At 35.3% G+C, this 23,395-nt stretch overlaps 1 protein-coding gene across 22 annotated transcripts in view; it reads left to right on the top strand.

Moving 5' to 3' along the window:
• Positions 1-23,395, top strand: part of SOX5 (SRY-box transcription factor 5) — a 951,808-nt gene that overhangs the window by 597,932 nt on the left and 330,481 nt on the right. For 19 of the 22 annotated variants that reach the window (XM_070494048.1, XM_070494061.1, XM_070494052.1 and 16 more), the window contains one exon: positions 15,342-15,573. In XM_070494048.1, the coding sequence (XP_070350149.1) occupies positions 15,343-15,573 (231 nt within the window). In that variant the 5' untranslated portion in view covers position 15,342. The remainder of the gene's footprint in view (positions 1-15,341; positions 15,574-23,395) is intronic. The other 3 variants (XM_070494062.1, XM_014832442.3, XM_014832441.3) reach the window with 1 other exon arrangement.

Raw genomic sequence — 23,395 nt, 5'->3', positions numbered from 1 at the left:
AGATTGGTGAAGGAATCACACTTTATCTCATCTAGAAAAGGATAAACCTCTAGGTCATTGCCAGGGCAGCATGAGGAAGCCTTGTACTGCAGCTGCAGCAATCTCTGGATAAATAGAGGATTTAATAACATTCAAATATTTGTCCCAACCTCAGAGGACACCCTGAAATAGAACTAAGTTTACAGATGCTACGCTTTCTCTCCATATAGGTCTGGTGGCTCCTGCCCAGGGATTTCCTTGGGCATTTAATGTGTTTCGCCGACTCTTTAACCAGTGCAGTTACGGTAGCTGTCTTTGAGTGGGATTTGGCTTCAGTCCTTCATAAATAATGTCAGCATGGCATGTAACAGTGACAAACTTGAAAATAGGAAATGCATATTTAAATCTCTGGAAAATCTTCTCCATGGTTTGATGTTCTTGGCTACGTGAGACCTAGGTTTTGAAAGGATTAATTAGCTCAGTCTAAACTTTCCTTCAGACTTGAGAACCATATCTCACAGTTGCTACACACTCTGAGTGTGCACATAGCCAACTCCCTTTGAAATACATATTCTATGGGAAACACATTCTTTAAAATGTAGGATACATACCTTTGATTTCAGCTCTCATCCTACCTCCATTATATACACTTTACTATCTTCTACAGGGATGTATCACTTTCTAGAGTCCTTAGCAGAAATAATTATCTTGCAATCAAAAACTGTTGATAAGATTTTGGTAAAAAGGAATCCAAAGCAAGTACGTTTATATAGCCATTCGAAATGTTTTCAGGGAACTGTGTGTGGATGGCTTAATGGAGAGGAAACCAGTATTTTAACAAGTTTTTAAATGATCACGCCTCCATAAACTTGCCGTCGGCAAAAAAAACAAAAAACAAAACAAAAAAAAAAGAAGAGAGAAAGGGACGTTGGGAGGATTCTGTCACCTTTCGAACACAAAGGTCTTTCAGTTGCAGGGGGTTGGAATGGGGGTGTTTGGGTAGTGGAAAAAAAAATGTTCTAGCATGTGGTAATGAGGTTAAAAAAAAAAAACAGCAATGGATGATTACTTTTCTCCATCAAGGCTCCTTTATCCTCATAAGCTCAGACAGTGGTCAGCATGTTAGACACCCCTCCCTGTTTTATCCATCCCTTAACTACGTTCTTTGACAGGACTGGTTTATACAGCTGGGCCTTTGTTAAGCTTTGGGGAAATACTACAGAACAGCAGAAAATATGGCAGAGTACCTATAAAACAGTAAATGGTAAACATTCTACTGAAGTGCAAGATTCCAGCTTTAAAGTTTTGCTTTTGTTTGATTAGTTTTTCTCTGATGGATTTGTAAAGTGAACACCTTTAAAATTTTTCTCTGTACTGACAGATTTTAAAGTTATATGGGTAAATTGTATTAATCAGTAAAATTCCTCACCAACTATATTTTAATAAACAATAGGAAAGAATTCAGCTATATTACTGACTAAAATTACAATCTAAAATTCAACATTATTATAATGACAGAGTATTTTAAAGGACATCACATTGTGTGTGTTTAGCCATAGAACTGATTGAAAAGAGAAAGCAAATAGGAAAAGCTATTTATTTCAAAAAGTTTATCTATATGACATACTTCAAAATTTTCTTGAAAATGGAAGCTTGATAGTGACATTAATGTTAGCCCCGTTTGAAATCTAGTGTAAACTTTGTACTGCGATCTTTTTGTGCCTTTATACTTGTCATACCTTTATAGGAGTCTGATGATTTTCTTCTCTACTTTGAATTTTTATTTCAGGACCGGGAAACTGGTAGCCTTTAAGTTACTGCTGAACAGTTCATACCCATTTATAGAAAAGAGCTAACATTCCTAACTCGTCCACAGTGGCAGTATGAACTGTGCATTTAAAGTTTTTTTTCCTGAAAACAACAGGGAATGTGCTAAAACCAGAAAGATTAATGAGGGAAGAAGATAAACAGTTAAGACGTAAAATGAGTTTAGAGGTCAAGCTAGAAAAATAAGAAAGCTTATGGATTTAATTCATATTCATCCAAGCAAAGAAGCTTTGGCATGAAAGGAACCAATGAAGAGGCTCAGCATTCTTATAACATCAACCATAGCTGCATCCCGCTGTTTTGGAGTTTGGGTTGATAGATGCTCATCGTCTTTGTCTCTGCACCCTTACTTTTGGACTTTTCATGATTATAGTGGCAAATTCTTCATTTTTCCGGGATGTTCAGAAAATCTGTCTTTCCTAGCATGCCTATCTCTCGCATCAGAAGCTGTTGTGCTGGGAAAGATTTGTGCACTGTATATATGTTCTTTGCTGTCTATTTTGGATATAACGTAAATATTTTCTATTTTTGTTCATCTTTCAACAGCTGTTGTAGAAACAGGCTGCAACCAAGTCTATATGGGGCATGGAAAGAAAGAGTGAGTCCCCTAAATTGGCCAGAATTTAGCAATGTATAAACTTTTCCTTGTCAGGGTTATTTGGATTCCAAAGAGGGTAGGGGTCGTAATATTTTTCTTCATTGGACTACTTAGACAGTCATTCTCAACAAATCTGACACTGATGTTTAGTACTCCTTTTAGTTGTGAGCCTCCTTTCTCATTTCTGCTAGGGAAAAAAACCCACACTGTTCTCTAGAGGTTTGCTTTTGAAGGCTTAACTTGCTTGATTTCACAATGACCTTTGAAAACAAAAGGAATTAAAACTAGACTGGTTACTTAATTATTTTTGTCATCATTATTAGATCCTAAATAAATTAAACATGCCACAGATTTTATTTCAACACATACACCATGCTAAGAATAAGTCACTTTTGATTATGGGACAATTTGCTATTTATTTAGACTTAGCCAGTAATGTGAGAGGGGAGAGAGAGCAGGAGTCGGGATAGGACTTCAAGAGGAAGTTCAGATGAGACAGAGAGGGAGGCTCAAAATGAGTACTTAAGGATATTATTTTGGAAAATAAAATTTTATATCCTATTTGCAGTTCTGCCATAAGGAGAGTCTCCTGGGAGAGTCAAAATGACCAAGTCATTAAAATAAGTGATATGGTATTTTTACAGAGGGGTCACTATCATTAAGCCTAAGTAGATGTTCTTTCCTACTTAAAACTGTTCGGGTTTTTTTGCATATGCACCTCACCTGACCAGTGATGTTCATGAATGAAAATCTGTCTTCTTCCAATGTGAATATGGTGAATACAGTGAACTCTTTTTATAGGTTATTACAAACATGCCCACATATATGTGTATGCGTGAACATATGTAGACGCTCATATATCCTCATGAGGATAACATGAAACAGACTGGCATTATTTTGGAAATCAATAATTAAGACGTTAGTACCACTCACTGTAGTAGTAATACTTAGGAATTACGTTTCCTTTGGCTTTTTTCCCTTTATTTTTTATGTGTTAACAAATTGGAAGGAGTTTGTTTCTCTTATTTATTTTTCCCTTCAAGATACGCAAAACTTTCAACCAGGAAGTTTTGAATTATATAGTAAATGAAAGTTGTTAGCATGTGATTATGATTAAGTTAAGATGGTGCTGTCTAATCCTTCATAGAGGTTCCATGAGAAAAAGAAAGAATATTAATGTCCATTAATATACCATTAGACAGTAAAACTCCCTCTCTTTCTCTTCCCCCCTCCTCCTTTTCTTCTCTCTCTCTCTCTGTCTCACACACTCACATGCACACGTGCATGCACACACAGACGCACACACACACACACACACAGGGTTATACATATATACAAGACACAGACACTTCTCAAACTTCCCTGAAAGGTTCATTCGAGGATAGGACAATAGAAATTAAATGAATCCCTGTTTCACTAGCAATTGTCTGACAGAGAGCAGAAAAGATTGTCCCTTTTCAGGAATTCTACAGGCAGTTTTTAAAGATACCTTGTTAGAGAATAGATATGCATTTCATACAATATTCTTTCACTGTTCTATCTAGCTGTCTATAACCTGAAATTTATGCATATGGCAACCACGTGTCTCAGAAAAATCCAGAAGGCTTCTGATTTTTTAGACTTCCTTTATTTCTTTAACTCAGAAGCACACAGTTACTTGTTAAACAATTCACCCCAACTTTTGGTTCAGAAAAATGGTACTTATATTAAACACAGGGTGATTTTTTTTGTTGTTCCTTCTTCTTATTATTAAAAGATTTTTACAGCATGTACTGGAAGAGAGAGTTTTTGGTAATCCCTTGATTTTTTTCCTCCGATCCTCTGTTTGTCCGAGGAATGGAGTATGTGGCTACTCAGTGCTCAGCTTTCAGACTCACAAGGAGCCGAGCATCTGGGGAAACTCAGGAGGTGAGCACTTTCACGCTGACTCAGAGACCAGCCGTATGACTCCAGTCTGGCGCTGTCACGCCTGGTTATGGAAAGGCAAGAACAATGCCTCCCTTGAGAAGGAGGAAAAAAAGTCTAGTGCAGTCACAATTTTGATGTAAAATTTAAATCATCCCTCCACATCCTGTGGACTTAGAGCTGTCAGAAAGGCAAAACCCATGCTCAAATGGAAAAAGCTTTTTATTTCCTTAAAAAATGTACCCTTTCTAACTATAATAACAAGTTTTAGAACCACAAATCTTAATTCTAGATAATTTGAAGTATTTTACAAATAATCAGAACAAAAGGACTTTGACATTTTTAACCTGTAGATGGCTGGAAGGTTAAACATTCTTTTTCTGTTTGTTTCTGATTAATGGCAAATGTATAATAATACATGAATTAAATAATTCACAATTAATTGCTATTTATGGTTTTGTATTGTTTTCCTCCAAATTCTTGCATTTGGTCATTTTAGCTACAACTTAAAAAAAATTTCTTTCCCACATTTAAAGGTCTTAATCATTTCTATTGCTTTTTCTTCAAGTAGATTTGGTTGAAATTTAGTGTATTTGACATTAAAAAGATTCTGTGATCAAATGTTTAATAACTCATATAGCTGTTTTTATTTTTGAGATAAAGAAATAAAATTATAACAATTATTAAGTCAAATACAGTTAGGTTATGTTTTTAAGTAGAAAGTGCTTATTGCCATATTCTTGTGTTGTAAACCACGAGAAAAGTTTTGATAATTTTTTCAAAAAGTTCTGGAATTCTGCAAAAACGTTTGCTTGTTCTTCTTTTTATGAAAGTAACTTTGTATTTAGGAATCATATAAGTTCCCCTAACCAGTTTTTCTTTGGTCTTGTCAGACTTATAATGAACTCTAACTTTTGTAAGTATTAGACCATTATAGAATGATTAGAGTTTAATTAAATTTAATACTCTTTCTACTTTTTTATTTATCAGGAATGCTGTTGTCTTAGACACTTAGTAAATGTGAATTAATTTTAAAGTTAACACAATAATACGTAAAGATGAGAAGTTTTAGCTGGCAGATATATTTGTTTAGATAAATTTTGGCTCTAGAGCCCAGGTCTTAGGTTACTCATAATAAAGTAATCTTATTTAGAAAATTTTCTGGGCATCTTCATCCAATAACATGCCATCTAATTTTGGAGTAAGTTTTTAGTGATTTACAATTATTAGACGGTAAGAGAAGAAAGTAGAAAAAGAATCAAATTTTGAGTTCTGAATCATTTTAGGATGAAATTTTGCTACCATAAACTGTTTCTAAGGCTTACCTTTGGTATCTGTCTCCCTCGTTTAGAAAACAAAAAGAAATGGACATTTTAAAAGTTAACTTTATTTGCTTGCTTTAGGCACATTCATTCAAACACTTCTGAAATATCCTGTATCCATCTAATTAAAAGGCACTCATTTCTTTCAGGTACTGACAAGAATTCAGTTCTATTTCTGAGTCTTTCGTTATCTCTCTTTAACTTCTGATTTTTTTTGCTTTTCGTTTTCCACCCCGTCCTGGAAAAACCATGTACCTCCTCATTTTTTGTTGTTCTTATCCTGCCCTCCATCTCTGACTCTTGATGGGCTGGATGAGGCCGGGGTGAGCTATTTAGTAAGAGCAGAGATGCTAGTAAAGAGAAGGGCAGAAAAGTGGTGAAGAACTTAAAATGTGTTATTCTTATGAGAAAGAAGGAATGGTATAATGAACTACTTGATCTCAATGCAGAGAACATCTCAGAAACTAAACATATGATAAGGTAAACACAGAGAACAGCCCTGGTAAAGGTCACTTTGAAAGTTCTTCATAACTACAACATTTTTAATTAGCACAGTTTTTAAATGTTTCAACTTTTCTAATATTATTGAAATTTTTCTGTAAATTCAAATTATATTTCATAATAGAATAATAAATTTATTTTTAAGCATCTGTAGCTGAAATATTATTTTTGTTTTTAGTTTTCAACGTTATGGTAAGTTTTGCTTATAAAGACTAGTAGAAATAAGTTTCTACTCTGGTGAAATGTAGCATAAGGATTAGAAGAGAGTCTAGTCTTATTTATTACTCTATGTTGTCTGTTTTTATATTTCTTGAAATCTGTGTTTATACTTCCATTTATAGTTTATGCCAGGACCTGATAAACTTGTTCGTGCCTCTAAATAACAATATAATGAATGAGGTCTTTGTATATGGGAAGCAATGTGTGGAGAACTATAGAGATTGGCATGTTCTATATCAGAAACTGATGGCAAAGAAGATTTATAGAAAAGAGAAGAAAAATATTTTAAAAATTTGAAAGACTATATGTTTAGCACAAATAAATTTTCTATTTAAAAGACTTCTAAATATTATATATGACAGACTTGGTTATAAAATTTACATGAAATGTTCACAGGGTAAACACAAAGCTGACTCTTAGTAGCCAAAGGAAGATGCTCACAACATGTAAGAGAGAATAAGAAAGAATACACCATATGATGTGAATAATAATTGAAATTCATAGATCAGAATAATGAAAATGATACTTTTTTCTTTAATAAAATGACGTGCTAAGCGTGTGTAATTCTATATTTATAGATTACACAGAAGTGTTGGTTGGTTCATTCATTTGAATCAAAACTTGACCATTCATGCTGTCTATGTTGATTTCCCATATTGGACAGGTAACATTCTATTGTGAAAAAATCTTTGATAGACAGTAGAATTTACTTCCTAATTTTGATTACCCTTCTCACAACAACCTTAATTACAAAAGAAACCAAACAAGTACATGTAAATGTCCTGAACAAATAGTCTTATTAGAAAAATTTAAGCATGTCACTTCTAGAAAATTAGTATAATCCTTGGACATGAAGGATTGCCAATTTGTATTTTATTCTGTAATACCTCATATTCATTGTTCCCTTACGAAGATGCATCCTCTTAAATATTTTCAATCATTTTAAAAATGTATTCTGCTATGCTTAAAATTTAACATGAGGGAGTGAATATTACAAACAAGTACTTAGGAAAACAATTAATGCAAGTTATAAGTTAAATGCATGTCATGCTCCAGAATTTTAAAAGTCCATATTCAGAATGGTTAGCTTTGTAGAATTTTTTAGAGAATAATTACACAGCTTCCCTTATCACTTTACTTTGCTCTGTCTGTCTTCTTTGCTTAATCTGTTTTATATGCTGGTCTTCCAAAATTGGATGGAATGCAAGATTCAGGTCTGTCCTCCTCCTCTGCCACTCTTGCGGCCCCCGTGCACACACTCTATATTTTCTTCTTTTTGCTTGGAAAGACAATTCTATTCTTGAGGTGCTGTATATTATAGTGCAAAGACAAAGTAGTGTAACCAAAGATATTTAACTACTTTATGACTCAGTTTCCTCTTTTATAAAACAAGGATAATAGAAATACTGACTTGGAGCATTGTGGAAGAAGTCAATGAGAAATAATCACAATTACTGTTTAACTCTCTACTTGTATTTAAAAGATTACACTGCCTTAGTTATTTTCACAGAAGTCCTGCATTTTCTGATCATCTACTATTTCTTTTTTAAAACCCTGCAATCAACCCAACTTATTTCTTAAATTGAATTTCATATTTTCCACCAAATTGGCCTATCTTTCTAATTTTTATATTTCTCTTATTAGCAGTATTATTCTCTAAATTGTACAGTAAGTAATCTCTTTATCTTTGAATTATCTCACCCATTTGTTCCCCTTTTCTGGTTCCCACCCTCAACCTTCTATCAGTTACTAATTTCTGAGTATTTTTCTTCCTAAAATAGGATTTTGATTATATTACTGTGTGGCTCACAAGCCATCACCAATTCTTTTCTGCCTTCATTATCAATTTCAAGTTTTGGTTTAACCATTTAAAATTGGTAAGATTTAACCAGAATCACTGTCATCTCATCCTTTTTATCTTTGTCTGCATTTACTTCTCCTAGAATCTGCTGCTTTAATCAAACCGTTCTACTCACTATCCAGTAGCATTCTATACATTTCTTTAATTAGCTAATGTAATTTCCCCTGTTTGGAATCTTCTGTTCTTTGTGTCTATTGACATGTGATCCATCCTTCATTACTCTGTTGAATTCTTGTAATTTATGAGAAGCATTCTCTGATTATTTTAGCAAGACATCATCTCTCTATTGTCTGTTTCCCACAGTACTCATATTTATAAAAAGTCATTTACCTTAATATATTCTTTCTTGATTTCTTTTTTTTTTTTTTTTGAGGAAGATTAGCCCTGAGCTAACTGCTGCCAATCCTCCTCTTTTTGCTGAGGAAGACTGGCCCTGAGCTAACATCTGTGCTCATCTTCCTCTACACTATATGTGGGATGCCTACCACAGCATGGCTTGTCAAGTGGTGCCATGTCTGCACCTGGGATCTGAACTGGCGAACCCTGGGCCGCTGAAGCAGAACATGCGCACTTAACTGCTGTCCCACGGGGCCCGCCCCTCTTGATTTCTTAATTATGTTGCTATCTACAGGCACATGGTAGTCTTTCAATAAATGTTTTTCCATTAAAATAAGTGAATGGATGAGTGGGTATATGTCTTCTATGTCCATCTAAACTGTGCTTCCTTAAAGGTAAACTAGAAAAGTCTTCATATTTAAGTTGGCTGTTTCCTCTATAACACAAAGATAAATTTCCTAGCACAAAATATACACTCATTCAATTCATTCTTTTATTCATAGAAAAATACATTGAGTGCCAAGTATGTGCTAGGAATTGTGTTGTCATCCAATTAATTGTATCTCATTCAACATAGAGGATTAGACTATTTGGAGAAAAAATATAGGGCAATTTGGAAAGACCTTTATCACGTTGTTTTGTCTTTAGCATTAATCTTGGAAAAATCAGGTGAAATGGTCAAAAATAGACCTGTACTTACTAACATCTTATTAAGTGCGAGACATGCTACATGTCAGGAAGAATTCAAGAAGTTAAAAAAAATGTTCTTGCTTACAAGTGCTGGTGTTCTAATTTTAGACACTATACACTAATAAGAAAAAGAAGAAGATTAAACCATTTACTGAATGTCACAGGTTATACTGATGTTCAGTTCAATTTTTTCATGTGGGCCATTAACAAGAGTTGATGATGTAGTTGGAGGTGGGGCAAAGTCCCTTCAACTATGATGGTAAGGGAAGGCTTTGAAGAACTGGGATTTGAGTTTTTTCTTCACAGATTTTTATTTCTTGCAGTTTTTTTATATGTAACTGCAAACCTTATAAAAAAAGATGTTATCATTTCAAAAGATTAACCAGTAGAAGGCACTGCTTCCTAGGACTTTATCTCTGAATTAGCCAAAGGTTAAAATATTTAGAGAAAGAAAGAAACTTTAGAGAGAAACTGTTATATAAGGAAAGCAATTCCTATTCTGAGTCTTCCATTTTATGTTTGTTCCGTATAGGAATTCCTTTGACTTTGTACATGTTGTCATTTTCCAGAGTAATTACAGCAAAGAACATATCCTAAGCAGACAGAGTTAAGTTTAAAGCAGTAAGTAGGTGATTGCTCAGTAATAGGTCTGTTGGTAATTAATTATGTAACATTTTTATATAAAGTTACTTCACTTTTATGTTCTTTTACTTACACATTTTAAAAAGTAAGAGTTTTTCACAAGTACTTTAAAAAACCTTATTAAACAGGGTTTACCAATTCCTTGACATTGGAATTAATAAAAAAGAAGGGAGCTGTTACCACTGAGCTGGATTTCCTTTTTTCTGACAATATTAAGACATTTTCTAAGCATGCTTATCCTGTATGACTAGATATTACAACTACCCATACTTAGAGAATAGTCAGAGAGTTGCTGGTTGTAGTTAGCAGCTTTCATTTAGCAGATATTTATTGAAAGACTACTATTTTCAGAAAGGATTGTAAGTACTGGGTAAGTAGCTATGAACAAACATAACGTCTGCCCTCTTGGATCTTATAGTAGGAGAGACGGATAATAAAGAAGTAAATATAAAACACGTCAGGTGATGATAAGTGCTGTGAACAAAGCAGAGAGGAGTAAGAGAGGGAGGAGGTGCTGGTTTAGGGGGATTCACCAAGATGGCTTCACTGAGCAATGATGTTGGAGCAGAAAACTAAATGAAGTGAGGGAACAGACAAGTGTATATCTGGGGTGGGAGGCTTTCAGACTGAGAAAATACCAACTGTGAATTATGTTTAAGTAAGTAGCAAATTAGTTTCCTGTTGCTCGTATAACAAATTACCACCAGTGGAGTGGCGTAAACAATACAGATGTATTCACTTAGAGTTCTGGAGGTCAGAAGTCTTACAAACAAGATATTGGAAAGATTCATTCCTTCTAGAGGCTCTAGGGGAAAACCTGTTTCATTCCCTTTTCTAGCTTCTAGAGGAGCACCTACATTCCTTGGCTCACGGCCCCCTCATTCATTTTCAAAGCCAAACATATACTATCTTTCAGTCTCTCTGCCTGATTCTGATGCTCCTGCTTCTCCTTCTTATAAAGATATTTGTGATTACTTTGGGCCCATCCAGAATATCCGGAATAATCCTCTCATCTCAAGATCCTTAATCGTATCTGCAAAGTCCCTTTTTCCTTGTAGGGTAATATATTCACAGATTTGGGGAATTAGGATTTAGACATGTTGGATGAGAAACATTATTCTGACTACCAAGAATGGTTTGCAACCTTGACTGTGCATTAGAATCACCTGGGAGCTTTAAAATTTCTGACACCCCATCAGCACTTGAGAACCAATAACAATTGAATGTCTGGCAGTGGGACCCAGGCAGCAGTATTTGTTAAACCTCTTCATGTAATTCCAATGTGCAACCAAGTTTGAAAACCACTGGTTTAGTTTTCTGTTGCAGTCTCACATCCCTTACCCGACTCCTACGTGTGCTCTACATGTCTGAATACAGCTGGGTGCATCCTACTTGCAGAATGATTATAAGGCACACAGAGAGCCCTTCGCCAATAACAAAGGACTCCAGTAGTGTTAAAATTATTTCACATGTGGACTAGAGTAGTGTGATTGTTTAGATTGCTACAGGGTTAGGTAAAGGAAAAGTGTAAAAAGCAAGCTGTCTCTTACAAGGGAGGCCATTCCTTATTCACTTCATGCATGTAACTCAGCAGCTCTAAGAGTGTTATAGACTAGAGATGGAATTTGGTCCATATCGTTCGATCTTCCCTTTTCCTAAGTAAACTTGAAACTTAAATTTATATTGCACTTTTAAAATATCTTTGCTTCTGTCATTACTTCCTATGTGAAATTCCCTCTCCATTTATCCTGAGGTTTCCATTTGTCCTTCTTTTCCCTCGAAATCCAACTGGTTAACCATTCTCTGAAGCATTCCAGTATCTGCTGGCCCTCATGAATCCCTTAGGTGCCTAGCTTTAATGTCATTTGGCCCTTAACCTGAACTGCCTTTAATTATTATTTCTCCTTCTATTTAAAATTTTCTCAACCAGTTCATAAGCTTTTTAAAGCAGAGACTGTTACATTTTTTTTTATTCCCATTAGATAACTGTCTTACACATAGTAAGTGATCAGTAAATGGTGGTTGATGGTTTGAAGACTCTTTTTTCGCCCTGGAATTAAACATTAGTTCTTTCAAGAAGATTTTCTGGTCCACAAACAAAACTGAGTTAAAGACTGCTATTACGTCATCATAGCTCCACAAGGTAGTTTACACTAGATTGTATGTGTCTGTTTCATGTCAGTTTCTTTGAAGTCTGAATTTTGTGCATTGGTAAGTCTAACACCTACCACAGGAGTGACAAATCATCCCTGAATAAATACATAAGTGCATACCCCAGGCTAGATCCTCAAATTGTTCCAAGGTATCCTTGCACTGCAACACAACCCTGCAGTATAAGCTGCAGGAATTGGAACCCTGCATAGACAATATACGGAAATTTGCAGTGCCTTCTTAATGCTTTTTCTGAAATTAATGATACTTTCCTCTGTCCAAAATGAAACCCTTTGGTAGATGAACAAAAATTCAAGAATCTAATGTTATTGGTGATTTTATCAATATTTTTAGAAGTACTATGAGTTAGACTAAACATGAATAATGCAACCAACAGATTGAAAGCTCTCTGTATAATTTAAGTATTTCACTTTTTTCTGACTTAGTAGCCTATTACTGAACTATAACCATAGTCATTTTTATTATAATAACTTTAAAAATCTTTAAAAAATCTTAAACCTCAATTGTATAAAAATACTCTCATATCCAACACGTTAAGACCATTCCATAAGCCTCTGACAATGGAATTGAAATAAACATGAAATATGTGAGATTTTAGGATCAATTGCCTTCTGGTATCAAGGCGACTCATGTTCAGTGCTTTAGACCTTATACTTTTTGCTCTATAGAATGATATGCATAAAGAATGTTTATCCAGTTGTATATAAAGATATTTTAGATATTGAAATGACTAGATTTTGAGAAGAATAGTGATATCTTAACTATCTACCTTATGTCTACTTTTGGACTTTCAATTCTTATAATCATTATTAATAATGATGTTAATAAAATAGAAATCAGCAAAAAGGTCATTCCTTCTGAAAGTCAGGGGAATTGTACTAACTTAGCAAAGGCCAGCTGATCTAACCTTCTGCTTTGATAACCCAGAGACTGTCTCTTGCTGATAGCCTGGAATTTTCAGACAGTGAGAGACTGTTTGTACATGAGACTGGGGTAGACACCAGAGTACCAATTTATTAATTCCAGCAAGAATTATAATGCTGTCAGAGACCATAAATACTATGGCTTATATAATAAATGCATAATCTCCTTGTAGTCAAGCTACATGTGAAACCAAGAAATAATAAAAGTCCCTTTATTGATTTACTCTGATAGATCACTTCAGAAAGACCTTAAATATTTTTTCTGTTCGGTCATCCAATTCTCTATATAGGAATCAGAAGTTTGCTTGGAAAGCATAGAGGCAGAACAGTAGGAGTTAAACATCTGTAGTGTATAGAGTTATTATATATAGTTTAATATATCAATTTGGTGATAGATATGGTGTTGCCAGTGAGACTGACTATTCTAACTCTGTTAACTCTAGCCCCATACTCCCTTTCTCCATACTTCGAGTAGACTTGGAGTAGACTTTGGCAATGAGATCAGAAATAGTTAAAGATGCCTTAAATGTGATGGCCCAGTCCACTGTCCTTTAGACAGGGCTTACATGGTAGCCACCACCATCTCCTCCTTTGTCTCTCTTTTTCAGCTATCAACACCCCTACGATTAACATTTCTTCTTTAACACTTGCTAATACATTTGATCAGTTTATTATCAAGTATGTCTGGCCAGGGAGCAATTCTCTACCGGGGGACTTAGTAGTTCATGTTGATTTTACACTTTAACTCTTAGAAGGCAATCTGCTTTTCTCATTTTGGAGTTTTTGGTTTTTGTTTTTTGAGGGGGAGTGAGTCACACTGTAAAATTTGTAAAACAAACAACAGCTACTGTGTATTGAGTGTCTACTCTGTGCTAAATGCTCAAGTCATTTTTCATATGGTACGCAGTTCATCTCAAAAAGCATACAAGTAGATACTACATCTCACTTTAAAGATGAATAAATTGATAGAGACATTAAGGGAAATCTCACAGCTAGTAAGTAGTAGAATCAGTATTTCAATCCATGTGTGTCTGATTTCACAGCCTTATTTTTTTCTACTGTGCTATTATTTCTTAATAGAATATCTTCAGTACTCGAATACACTTTTATTTTGAAACTTCTAACACTAAGAATAGGATTATACAACAATGATTAGAGGCTTCTCTTTTGGTAGTGCGTTTTAAATGTAAAATTCAGTGATATATATATGAAGCAAGTGGCGTGGCAGTTCTTTAATACTTTCCTGCCACCTAGTCCCACTAGTCTAGGATAAGTATGAATGATTCTGTAAACACTGCTTGTTTGTTGAACAAAAATCATAACTTTTTCAAGGTCAGATCAAGTTGTAATTACAAGAGTCTTTTTATTAAAAATTTTAACTCTATATTGCTTCTGTGTAAAACTTTTAATGAGAAGGAACTCTCTAACTAAAAATATTTACCACATATTTTTAAACTCTGATAATATTCTCAGACTTGAGTACAAAAAAATGTTTAAGTTTTGTTCAGTATTCTAAGTGTATTATTACCTAGACATTAGCTCATCAAAACAAAACATCCTATTTGATTTTTTTCTTTTGCTTAGGTATTCTAAGGACTAAGTAAGTCTGAGAATCCACATCCAAATCTTTCATAGAATTATGGAAATAAAATTGAAATATTTTTATATTCTTACCTTTTTTTACTACTTTGAAAATTTGATAATTAGAACTAAATGCCAAAATTGGGTTATTTGGGGAGGTGAGGGAAGAAAAATTGTCAAATGTTTCAAGATTAACCATGATTGCAAAATTTATTCAGTTCTTAAGAAGCTTTAAGCAAATATCAAACTTTTTGTCATGTGGTCTGATGTTTGCTTATAACTGATATTTTACATTCACAATAATTTTAGTTTTAATAAAATGCAAATTTGTTGTAATGGCCATCATTCATTTATTTTTATTTTTGGATGAAAGAAATTTTAGTTATTTCCTTCCTTTAACTGCCAACAGTATTTGCTATTCATAGATGTTCTGTCTTCAATAAGGTCTATCAAAGTGTAAAACTAGATGGGTATTTTTCTTTCCTTCAAAATGGAATGGTTTTTCATTATGCACTGTTCTTAGGTGAATTCTCCTGTTTAAGAAGCCAGAATACAAGAGAGCGCTATATTAGTGTATTATTCTCACAACAAACAAGCACTGTTCTGTTGCTACCTGCTTGGCCATTGTTTCTGATTGTGTGTGCTTTGCAGTGGTATTTGGATGGTTTCCTGCTCTCTGCCAGCACAAAAAGGCATTTCTGTTACAATGGCCCCTAACCACACAATGACGGCATTAAGGATTTATGTGGAGGTTTCATTATTTTCTCCTCTTTTGTTCCTTCCAGGATGTCTTCCAAGCGACCAGCCTCTCCGTATGGGGAAGCAGATGGAGAGGTAGCCATGGTGACAAGCAGACAGAAAGTGGAAGAAGAGGAGAGTGACGGGCTCCCAGCCTTTCACCTTCCCTTGCATGTGAGTTTTCCCAACAAGCCTCACTCTGAGGAATTTCAGCCAGTTTCTCTGCTGACGCAAGAGACTTGTGGCCATAGGACTCCCACTTCTCAGCACAATACAATGGTAGGTTTCTCATGGTCTATTGTGTCTACACTCACTTTTTGACCAGTCTCCTCCTCTAATAGTTTGGCTTCAGTCCTTTGCTTTATAACTATCATCTACTTAATAGCCATACACAAGATTCACTCCTGACATCTTAGAATTCTTTATAAGTAAATTGATTCCAGTAGGGAGTATAAGATATGCTATTTTCCTTTTTTTTTGGTTTCTGTTTTGTTTTCAAGAATTCTACTTTTGAGATACTTACAATTTAATTACAGGAAAAATATGTAAATAGAAGAATAATGTTAAAGTAACACATTTTAAGTTAGCGTGAAAGTTAGATGTCATAATATGTCTAATAAAAGTTTTTTTTCAGATAGAGTTACAACATTGTTTGAACATTTCTACGTTTTTCAATTTTTTCTTTACCCACTGGGAATATTGTAGAAGAGTATATTTCATAAAGACTATAGTTTTCTAATGTGACTACATTAATTTCTAACTCAGTCCCATTCACACTGTTGTTTTGATAATTCAGTAATTCCCTGTTGCATCCTATTCTAGAATTTGCAACTCAGGATAATTTATCTGGCCCCTCATCCTGGGGGCTGGATCACTGCAGAAGATTAGGAAACTGTGGTTTCACGGATGAGAAGCATAGAATCTTTGGCTGAAGCTTAAATAGCACACACACACAGACACAAGGCTTTTAGGTCCTTCCTAGGAATTTGAATATGTAGAGTGGGCATGCTGGCAAGGTAGCAGGGCACTTAGCTGCCCGTAAAGCCACACTCGTCTTCTCAACGTGGCTGCCTGGGTAGATGTCATGTTTTTGTGACCTCGCCTCCTCGTCTACTTCAAGGATGCCAGTGCCACTAATTTGAACCAGATTACACCAATAAACATGTTTCATCACACATTCTCTTACTTTTAAAGACAGCTCTGATTCTATTAAATCTTTTCTTTTTTTTTTTTTGCTTTCTCTGGAAAATTATTACGTATCATAAATGTACTTGGTACTGAGATATGCCCACCTATTCATGGTATTGTATCACCATACGTGGAATTAAATCAACAAGAAGAATCAACTATCTTCTGATAGCTGTGAAATGGATACTATTCTTTGATATTCATGTTAGATTTAAATAATCTCATTCAACATTTTAAGCCTTATAGGTCAAAATTTCTGTGGCTATTTTACTGTGTGCCAAGATTTTCCCACCAAGAATAATGTTATAGCTAACACTTATCTAGCACTTATACAGAAATGGTGTTTTAAGCACTTAATATATTTACTCATTTACACCTTCACAATAATTCAGTGAGACATTATTATTAATCCCATTTTATGGATGAGGAAACTGAGGCACAGAGCAGTTAAATAACTTGCTTCAGATAACGGTTAATAAATGGGAGAACCAAGGTTTACCCAGGCAGTCCGACTTTGAAGTCCATGCTTATAAATGTTATAAGCTCTTCACAAGAGCACACGCATATTTTATTTTCTGATTATTTCTTATTTGGCAAGTTAAATCATGGTTCCGTAATTCCTCCCTTCTCCCTCTTCTATGAGTTCATGTTAGTTGTGTGCAATGAGACAGCTTTTTGGTCTCCTCTCAAAAAAGGTTAAACTAGGAAAAGAAAGAGGAAAAAATGGTAGTGCACAGTTCAACAGGGTAAGGAAGTCAGACTCCCCATTTGACACTGCATCGCTGCCAATGCCTTTTCCCTCTCAGTATTTTGACCGTGGCCTCCTCTCGGGGAGTACTCTATTGAGAGTACTTCTTGGTTTGCTTTTCCTGTGATAATACTATAAACGTAAACACACAGATTTGAAGGAGTGAATATAAATAGTTATGACTAGAAGAATACCACAAAGATAAAGAGGAGGTTATTTTAAGTATACTCAAGGATGGGTATAAGAAAATAAATTACATACCGTAGCTGGCATGAAGGGATGCTGTGATGCAGCATGTTGGTGAAAATGAAACTGTTCAGTTTGTAATGGAGAATTCAGTTCAACTAAATGAAAACTATGAACTGCCTACTTTGTACCAAGATTTTTGGGGGGGCACCATGGAAATAGATTTGAATAAGACACAACTTCTTTCCTCAAGCACCTTCTTCTAGAGAGGAAGTTCTTAACCAGAGTCTGTGGATCTCCTGAAAAGCAATGGAGGATTTTCTATATGCACACATGGGAGTAGGACTGTGGTTTTCATCAGATTCTCTAATAGATCTGTAACCCAAAAAGGTTAAGCTACGCTGTTCTAGAAGTTAGTACAGTTTGGATACAAATGATTTAATTTAGTTTTAGTGATATCAGCACCAATTCTTTCTCTTACCATGTGGCTAATTGGTTTCTAAATTTGTTTCTGCCTCAGTTGTTTCTTGATTCCACCAGCTTTTAATCTCTTGAGTAAACAGTTGGAAGAGTCTATTATATGATCTGAAATTTCCAGTGTCTCCTCTTTTCAGTCTTTCTTTCAACTTCCACTAGACTTGTTTCCCTGAGAAATGAGTTGAATTATTTACTCCACTTTGGAAACTAATGTGTGCTCTTGTTGCTTACGGGATTTAGTCTGAAACTCTTTATCTTAGCATAAAACTCTATATAGTCTAGCAGCAAACTATGGCTTTAGTCTCCTCTCCTGCCACATCCTGCTGTGAACCCCATGCTACAGTCATGCCAAGCTTTTCAAACATGTTCATGAACATACCAGGTGACCTCAAATGATACAGCTTTATTCTTTCTATCTGGAAAACTCTCTTTTCATATTTACCTTTCTGATGAATTCTGTTTCTCCCACAAGACTGAGTTCAAAACTTGCTGCTTCTTACATGCGTTCACTCACTTCCTCAGGCAGAGTGGTTACTGCATTATTCTTTTATCCATGAAACTTGTTCGTATCTTTTCTCATGACCTATATTATAAGTGATGTGTTTACATGTCTGCCTTTCTATGCACTGTATTTCTTCTTGAAGGTACAGTCATATGTATTTTTGTATTTCTGATACCTAGCATATAATAGATATGCAGTTTATGATTATTGATTAAATGGCAGAGTTTATATGGATGATTAATATACGTTTTGCACAAAGTTGTTAATATGCTATTCATGGTGAATATGCTGATTTTCTAGAAATTTTAGAACTAATGTAGAATCTACTAATGTAGTATATTCATAAAGCAGAAAGTATGTCATAATGGCCATGATATATTCAGCTGTTAAGGTGATTAAGATATATTTTATCCATTTACCAAAATAATGGAATGTATCTATAGAATTATTATTCAACACAAAGACATATTTTTTTCTTGATTCTAGGCCATTGTCATATTCACATAACAGGTCCTTTTATTTCAGTAGGAAAATATGTTGCCTTTTTTTTCCCTATTCACTATCTTTGAAAACAGAATGTTTCACCGTCTTTATATCCTAGAGTTCAATTTTAAAAAAAACAGATTTCCAGATTTAATTGCCAATTTATGTGTGACATTCATAGTCCGTTCTTAAATCAAAAAAGAGATGCTGAAGAGGTCCACATTTTGTATTGCCGACATAGTTTAGAGACAGAGTAAAACTGATGAGTAATCCCTGTAATGCTGGCTTGGAGTGATAGAGAGATGCTTTCAGTATAAAATGTAAGTTGAAAAATATTTCCTAAGATAAAAGTTCTGTATACTTCATGGCTAATGCCATATAAAGATTTTGAGGAATTAGGGCCTTTTCTTCATATTCAGGGCATGCAAGTGTTAAGGTTTGGAATTGGGTCAGACAAAGATGTAATTCTTCCTTTCTGAAGTCGTCTTTATTACCTTAATATTTTGAAGAAATAAGCTAAGTGTCTAAGAGCAACTCCCAAGTAGCTGTAACTGGCATGAATACTACAAGTCCATCTGTTCTTGGAAGGTTTTACTCTATTCAGAGTGCATAGAGATGAACTGTCTTAAGAAGATTATATACATATATTTATAAAATGCTATCAGATTTCTAATCAATATAAGATTGAGACATAGAGAATTATAAGTATGAAAAAGATTGATTCTGTTGGTTCCTTCTCTGAGGTTCTCATAATCTTGCCAAGAAATTAATAGCAAAATTTGATTCCCATATAATCTCCAGAAAGGTAAAAGGCATGGCTAGCAAGTCTGATTCTGACATGAGTGGAAAGGCAGTCCTGGGCTTTGTTTTTTTTGAAGGTCAGATCTACTCTTCTTGCCTCCTCTACCCCTTTTTAACATGGGTTTGGAGGCTGGAGGCTGTCACTTCAGAGTTTCAGAGATAAGCAGGAAGCACTATAATTTCTGGCTCATTTTTAAAAATAGTTCTGATATAGATGGATTTATTTCATGATGCAAAGAATGATCCAGAACATGTCCTCCTGTCGATCAATGTGATTATTTTTGAGGACCAGAAGTGAATAGAGTAAGTCTGAAGAGAAATCAAGTAGCAGCATCAGAGGCAGCTGGGGGCCTCTGTGGTGGCCATTTTGGCACTCATTTCCTCTCTGGTTGCATACTACTTCTGTTGGTTAGATTGTTGTTCTAGTGTCAAATGTGATGTGAAATGAAAGTCTTGACCACCTGTGGTTGTTGAATAATCAGTTGTCTTTTTTTTCCCCCACAAAAGGTATACTCTTATCTCAGCCAAACTCTCTTTTGACTGCTTAAGCTTCTCTTGAGTTGTGTGAACAATTTTGTGTAGCTATAGAATGGCTGCCTCCCAAGACTGATTTTAAAAATATATAATTATTCCTTTTAGCAGGACAATATTTTTATTAAAAAAATAATTTGAGTTGCTCACTCTACAGATAGCTGAATTTCATATGAAAGAAATATTTTGTCTGTCTGTAATTTTTTAACATTTAAAGGTGCATTGGATTTGGAAATATGATGTTATAATACATTTTAGTGTCTCATTTATTGTTATATTGATAACATTTTCCTGGAACTGTTAAAGAACTCTAGGTATGTAGTGTATTGTGTTTAATAATTGGATGTATCTTAATATAAATGTGTTTCAACATTGCAGAAGCACCAGTTCTCATAAGGCAACATTGGTGTGTGTCACTTTCTTCCTGAAGTCCATCAAAATTAGACAAAGCTGTCTTTTTAAGTAGATCTTCTATAGGAGTTGGGCATAAAGCTGAGACCCAAGTATAATATTATAGCAAGGTTCCAACATATGAAATCTAACCTTAAACACTAAAAGAATTCATTCAATGCACACAGCAGAGAGAGGCTTTTACTTGCTCAGGCTCACTGTCAACTCCTGAAATTCTTTATTTATCTAAAATAATTTTAATATAGCAATTTAATAATTGCTATATTATAGCTGTCTTGAAATACCCTTTATATAAATTTTGCTTGCAATATAACAGTCGTTAATAATGTATTTTTGATGTGTGACTAGGATAACGTTATGTGTGAAGTACTGTTCTGAAAATTTAAGAAGGAAAAGAGAAAAGTGTGTGTTATTTAAAAATAAGTCACAGAATAGGACCTTAAATTATGGTATGGTAAAGATTTCTATTTTTATATGGTAGTTTTTATAAGCTTTTAAATTTCTGGTGACCTCTGTACATCAAACTTAGCATAAGTTATTGTGATGGCATAATACATACTGTTGTTAACACTAGTGTGGTTATTGTGCCAGGTCTAATAATGAGAATTTCATTGTTTGGGGAGAGCAGTCTCCTACACTCTAGACAAAAGTGTAATTACTTCTGAACGATGTGGAATGTGCTCAGTTTAATAGCATGGAGAATAGATTCAGAAAGATTCAGATAAAGTAAGCTTGGAAGCCATATGTGCAGTGTGGCAGTATAAAATTATGATAGTAGGCAGTATAATTCTACACACACATACCCGATTTCACACAGTTTATCTATAAACTGTTGTTTCTGTAAGAGATAGGCTTGCTTATCTTAATAAGGCCAATTCAATTGAAACAAGGTGAAAATGGTGACAAGATTGTATTTGTTTTTTACGGTAAATTGATGTTTATCATACAATGAAATTGCATTGTTACAAACATTATTCTGTAAATGTTCTCAGAAAATACCACATGAAGCTGTTTATCTAGATATAATCCCAGGCTTCTGTTTGAATGTAAGTGGTTCAATTTTTATACTTGCATTGTTTCTGAAAACTACTCCCAGGACTAGCAAGAAGGAGGACATGTGAAAAACAATCAGTTGGGGTCCATCAAAGCCACTGGATGAGTTGTGCAGGAGATCATTTTATCCTGTCACCATACACTTCCATTCCATGTGATTGGGGGAGGGTCTAATATCAAGTGAAGATCCTTGATTCATATAATGTCCGCAGTATTTAAAGTGCTACTGTTGAGTTTAAAGGTAACTGAGCCTTGAGAAGTTAATGAATGTGCTCTCATATGAAAAAAAAAAAAAAAACCATGTGGGAGTTGCAAGATAGTTCGGGACACTTAATGAGTGTCTACTGTTAGCATCCCCACACAGTGCTGTGCAGTGAGAGAGTAAGAACTTCTAATGCTGTAGTAATGGGGGCAAATGTGTTTGCTTAAGAAGATTGGCCTAAGCAACAGTTGCACACCACAAGCTAGCCACACTGGCAGCCCGCCTTGCCCATCAGGGAGCTAGCAGCAGTCACATGCTGCTGGGCCACACAGCCAGCCACACCTAGGGCCTGCCATGCCTACTAGCGAGCCCACAGCAGTTGCAGGCTGCCAGCCCTCACACCAGCCACACCAGGGGCCTAATCCACCCACCAGTGTGCCCAAGACAGGTGTGCACCACTGGGCTACATAGCCAGCCTGTGCTGGGGGCCTGCCCTGTCCACCAGCAAGCCAGCAGTGGTTGCACACTGCCAGGCTTCACAACCAGCCACTTGGGGGGCCTGTCCTGCCCACCAGTGAGCCTGCAGCAGTTGTGAGCCTCTGGGCCTTGCAGCTAGCCACACCAGGGGCCTACCCTGCCCAATAGTGCACCTGCAGCAATTGTAGCCCCATCATAACAGAATGGCACATGCAGCCCACATGGGGGACACCCTTGGAACATCTGTATCTGATGATCAGAGGGGAGCACATGGTGGACCACGCAAAACATCTCCTGCATAAGGCCACTATCCAAGATTGGGAGAGGTAGCTGATCTACCTTATACATCCAAACAAACACAGAGAATTAGGCTAACTGAGGAGACAGAGGAATATGTTTCAAATGAAAGGACAAGACAAATCCACAAAAAAGATCTACAGAGATAAGCAATCTATGTGATAAAGAGTACAAAGTATTAGTCATAAGGATGCTCACTGAACTCAGGAGAAGAATAGATGAACTCAGTGAGAACTTCACCAAAGAGTTAGAAAGTATAAAAAAGAACCAATCAGAGCTGAGGAATGCAAAAACTGAAATGCGAAGTTTACTAGAGGAAATCAGTAGCAGATTAGAAGACACGGAAGAATGGATAAGAGATCTGGATGACAGAGTAGAGGAAATCACCCAAGCTTAAGAGAAAAAAGAATTTCAAAAAATTAGGACAGTTTAAGAGACCTCAGGGACAACACTAAGTGTACTGAAATTTGCGTTACAGGTGTGCCACAAGGAGAAGAGAGAGAGAAAGGGGCAGAGAATTTATCTGGAGAAATAATAGCTAAAAGCCTCACTAACCTGAGGCAGGAAACAGACACCCAGGTCCTATAAGGACAGAGAGTCCCAAACAAGATAAACCTAAAGAAACCCACACCAAGACATGTTACAATTAAAAGGTCAAGATTTAAAGATAAAGAGAGTATCTTAAAAGCAGTAAGAGAAAAACAACAAGTTATGTACAAAGGAACTCCCATAAGACTATCATCTG

This window comes from Equus asinus, chromosome 22 (assembly GCF_041296235.1).
Source record: "Equus asinus isolate D_3611 breed Donkey chromosome 22, EquAss-T2T_v2, whole genome shotgun sequence".
NCBI classification, from domain to species: domain Eukaryota; kingdom Metazoa; phylum Chordata; class Mammalia; order Perissodactyla; family Equidae; genus Equus; species Equus asinus.
This window is presented reverse-complemented; position numbering and strand designations above follow the sequence as displayed.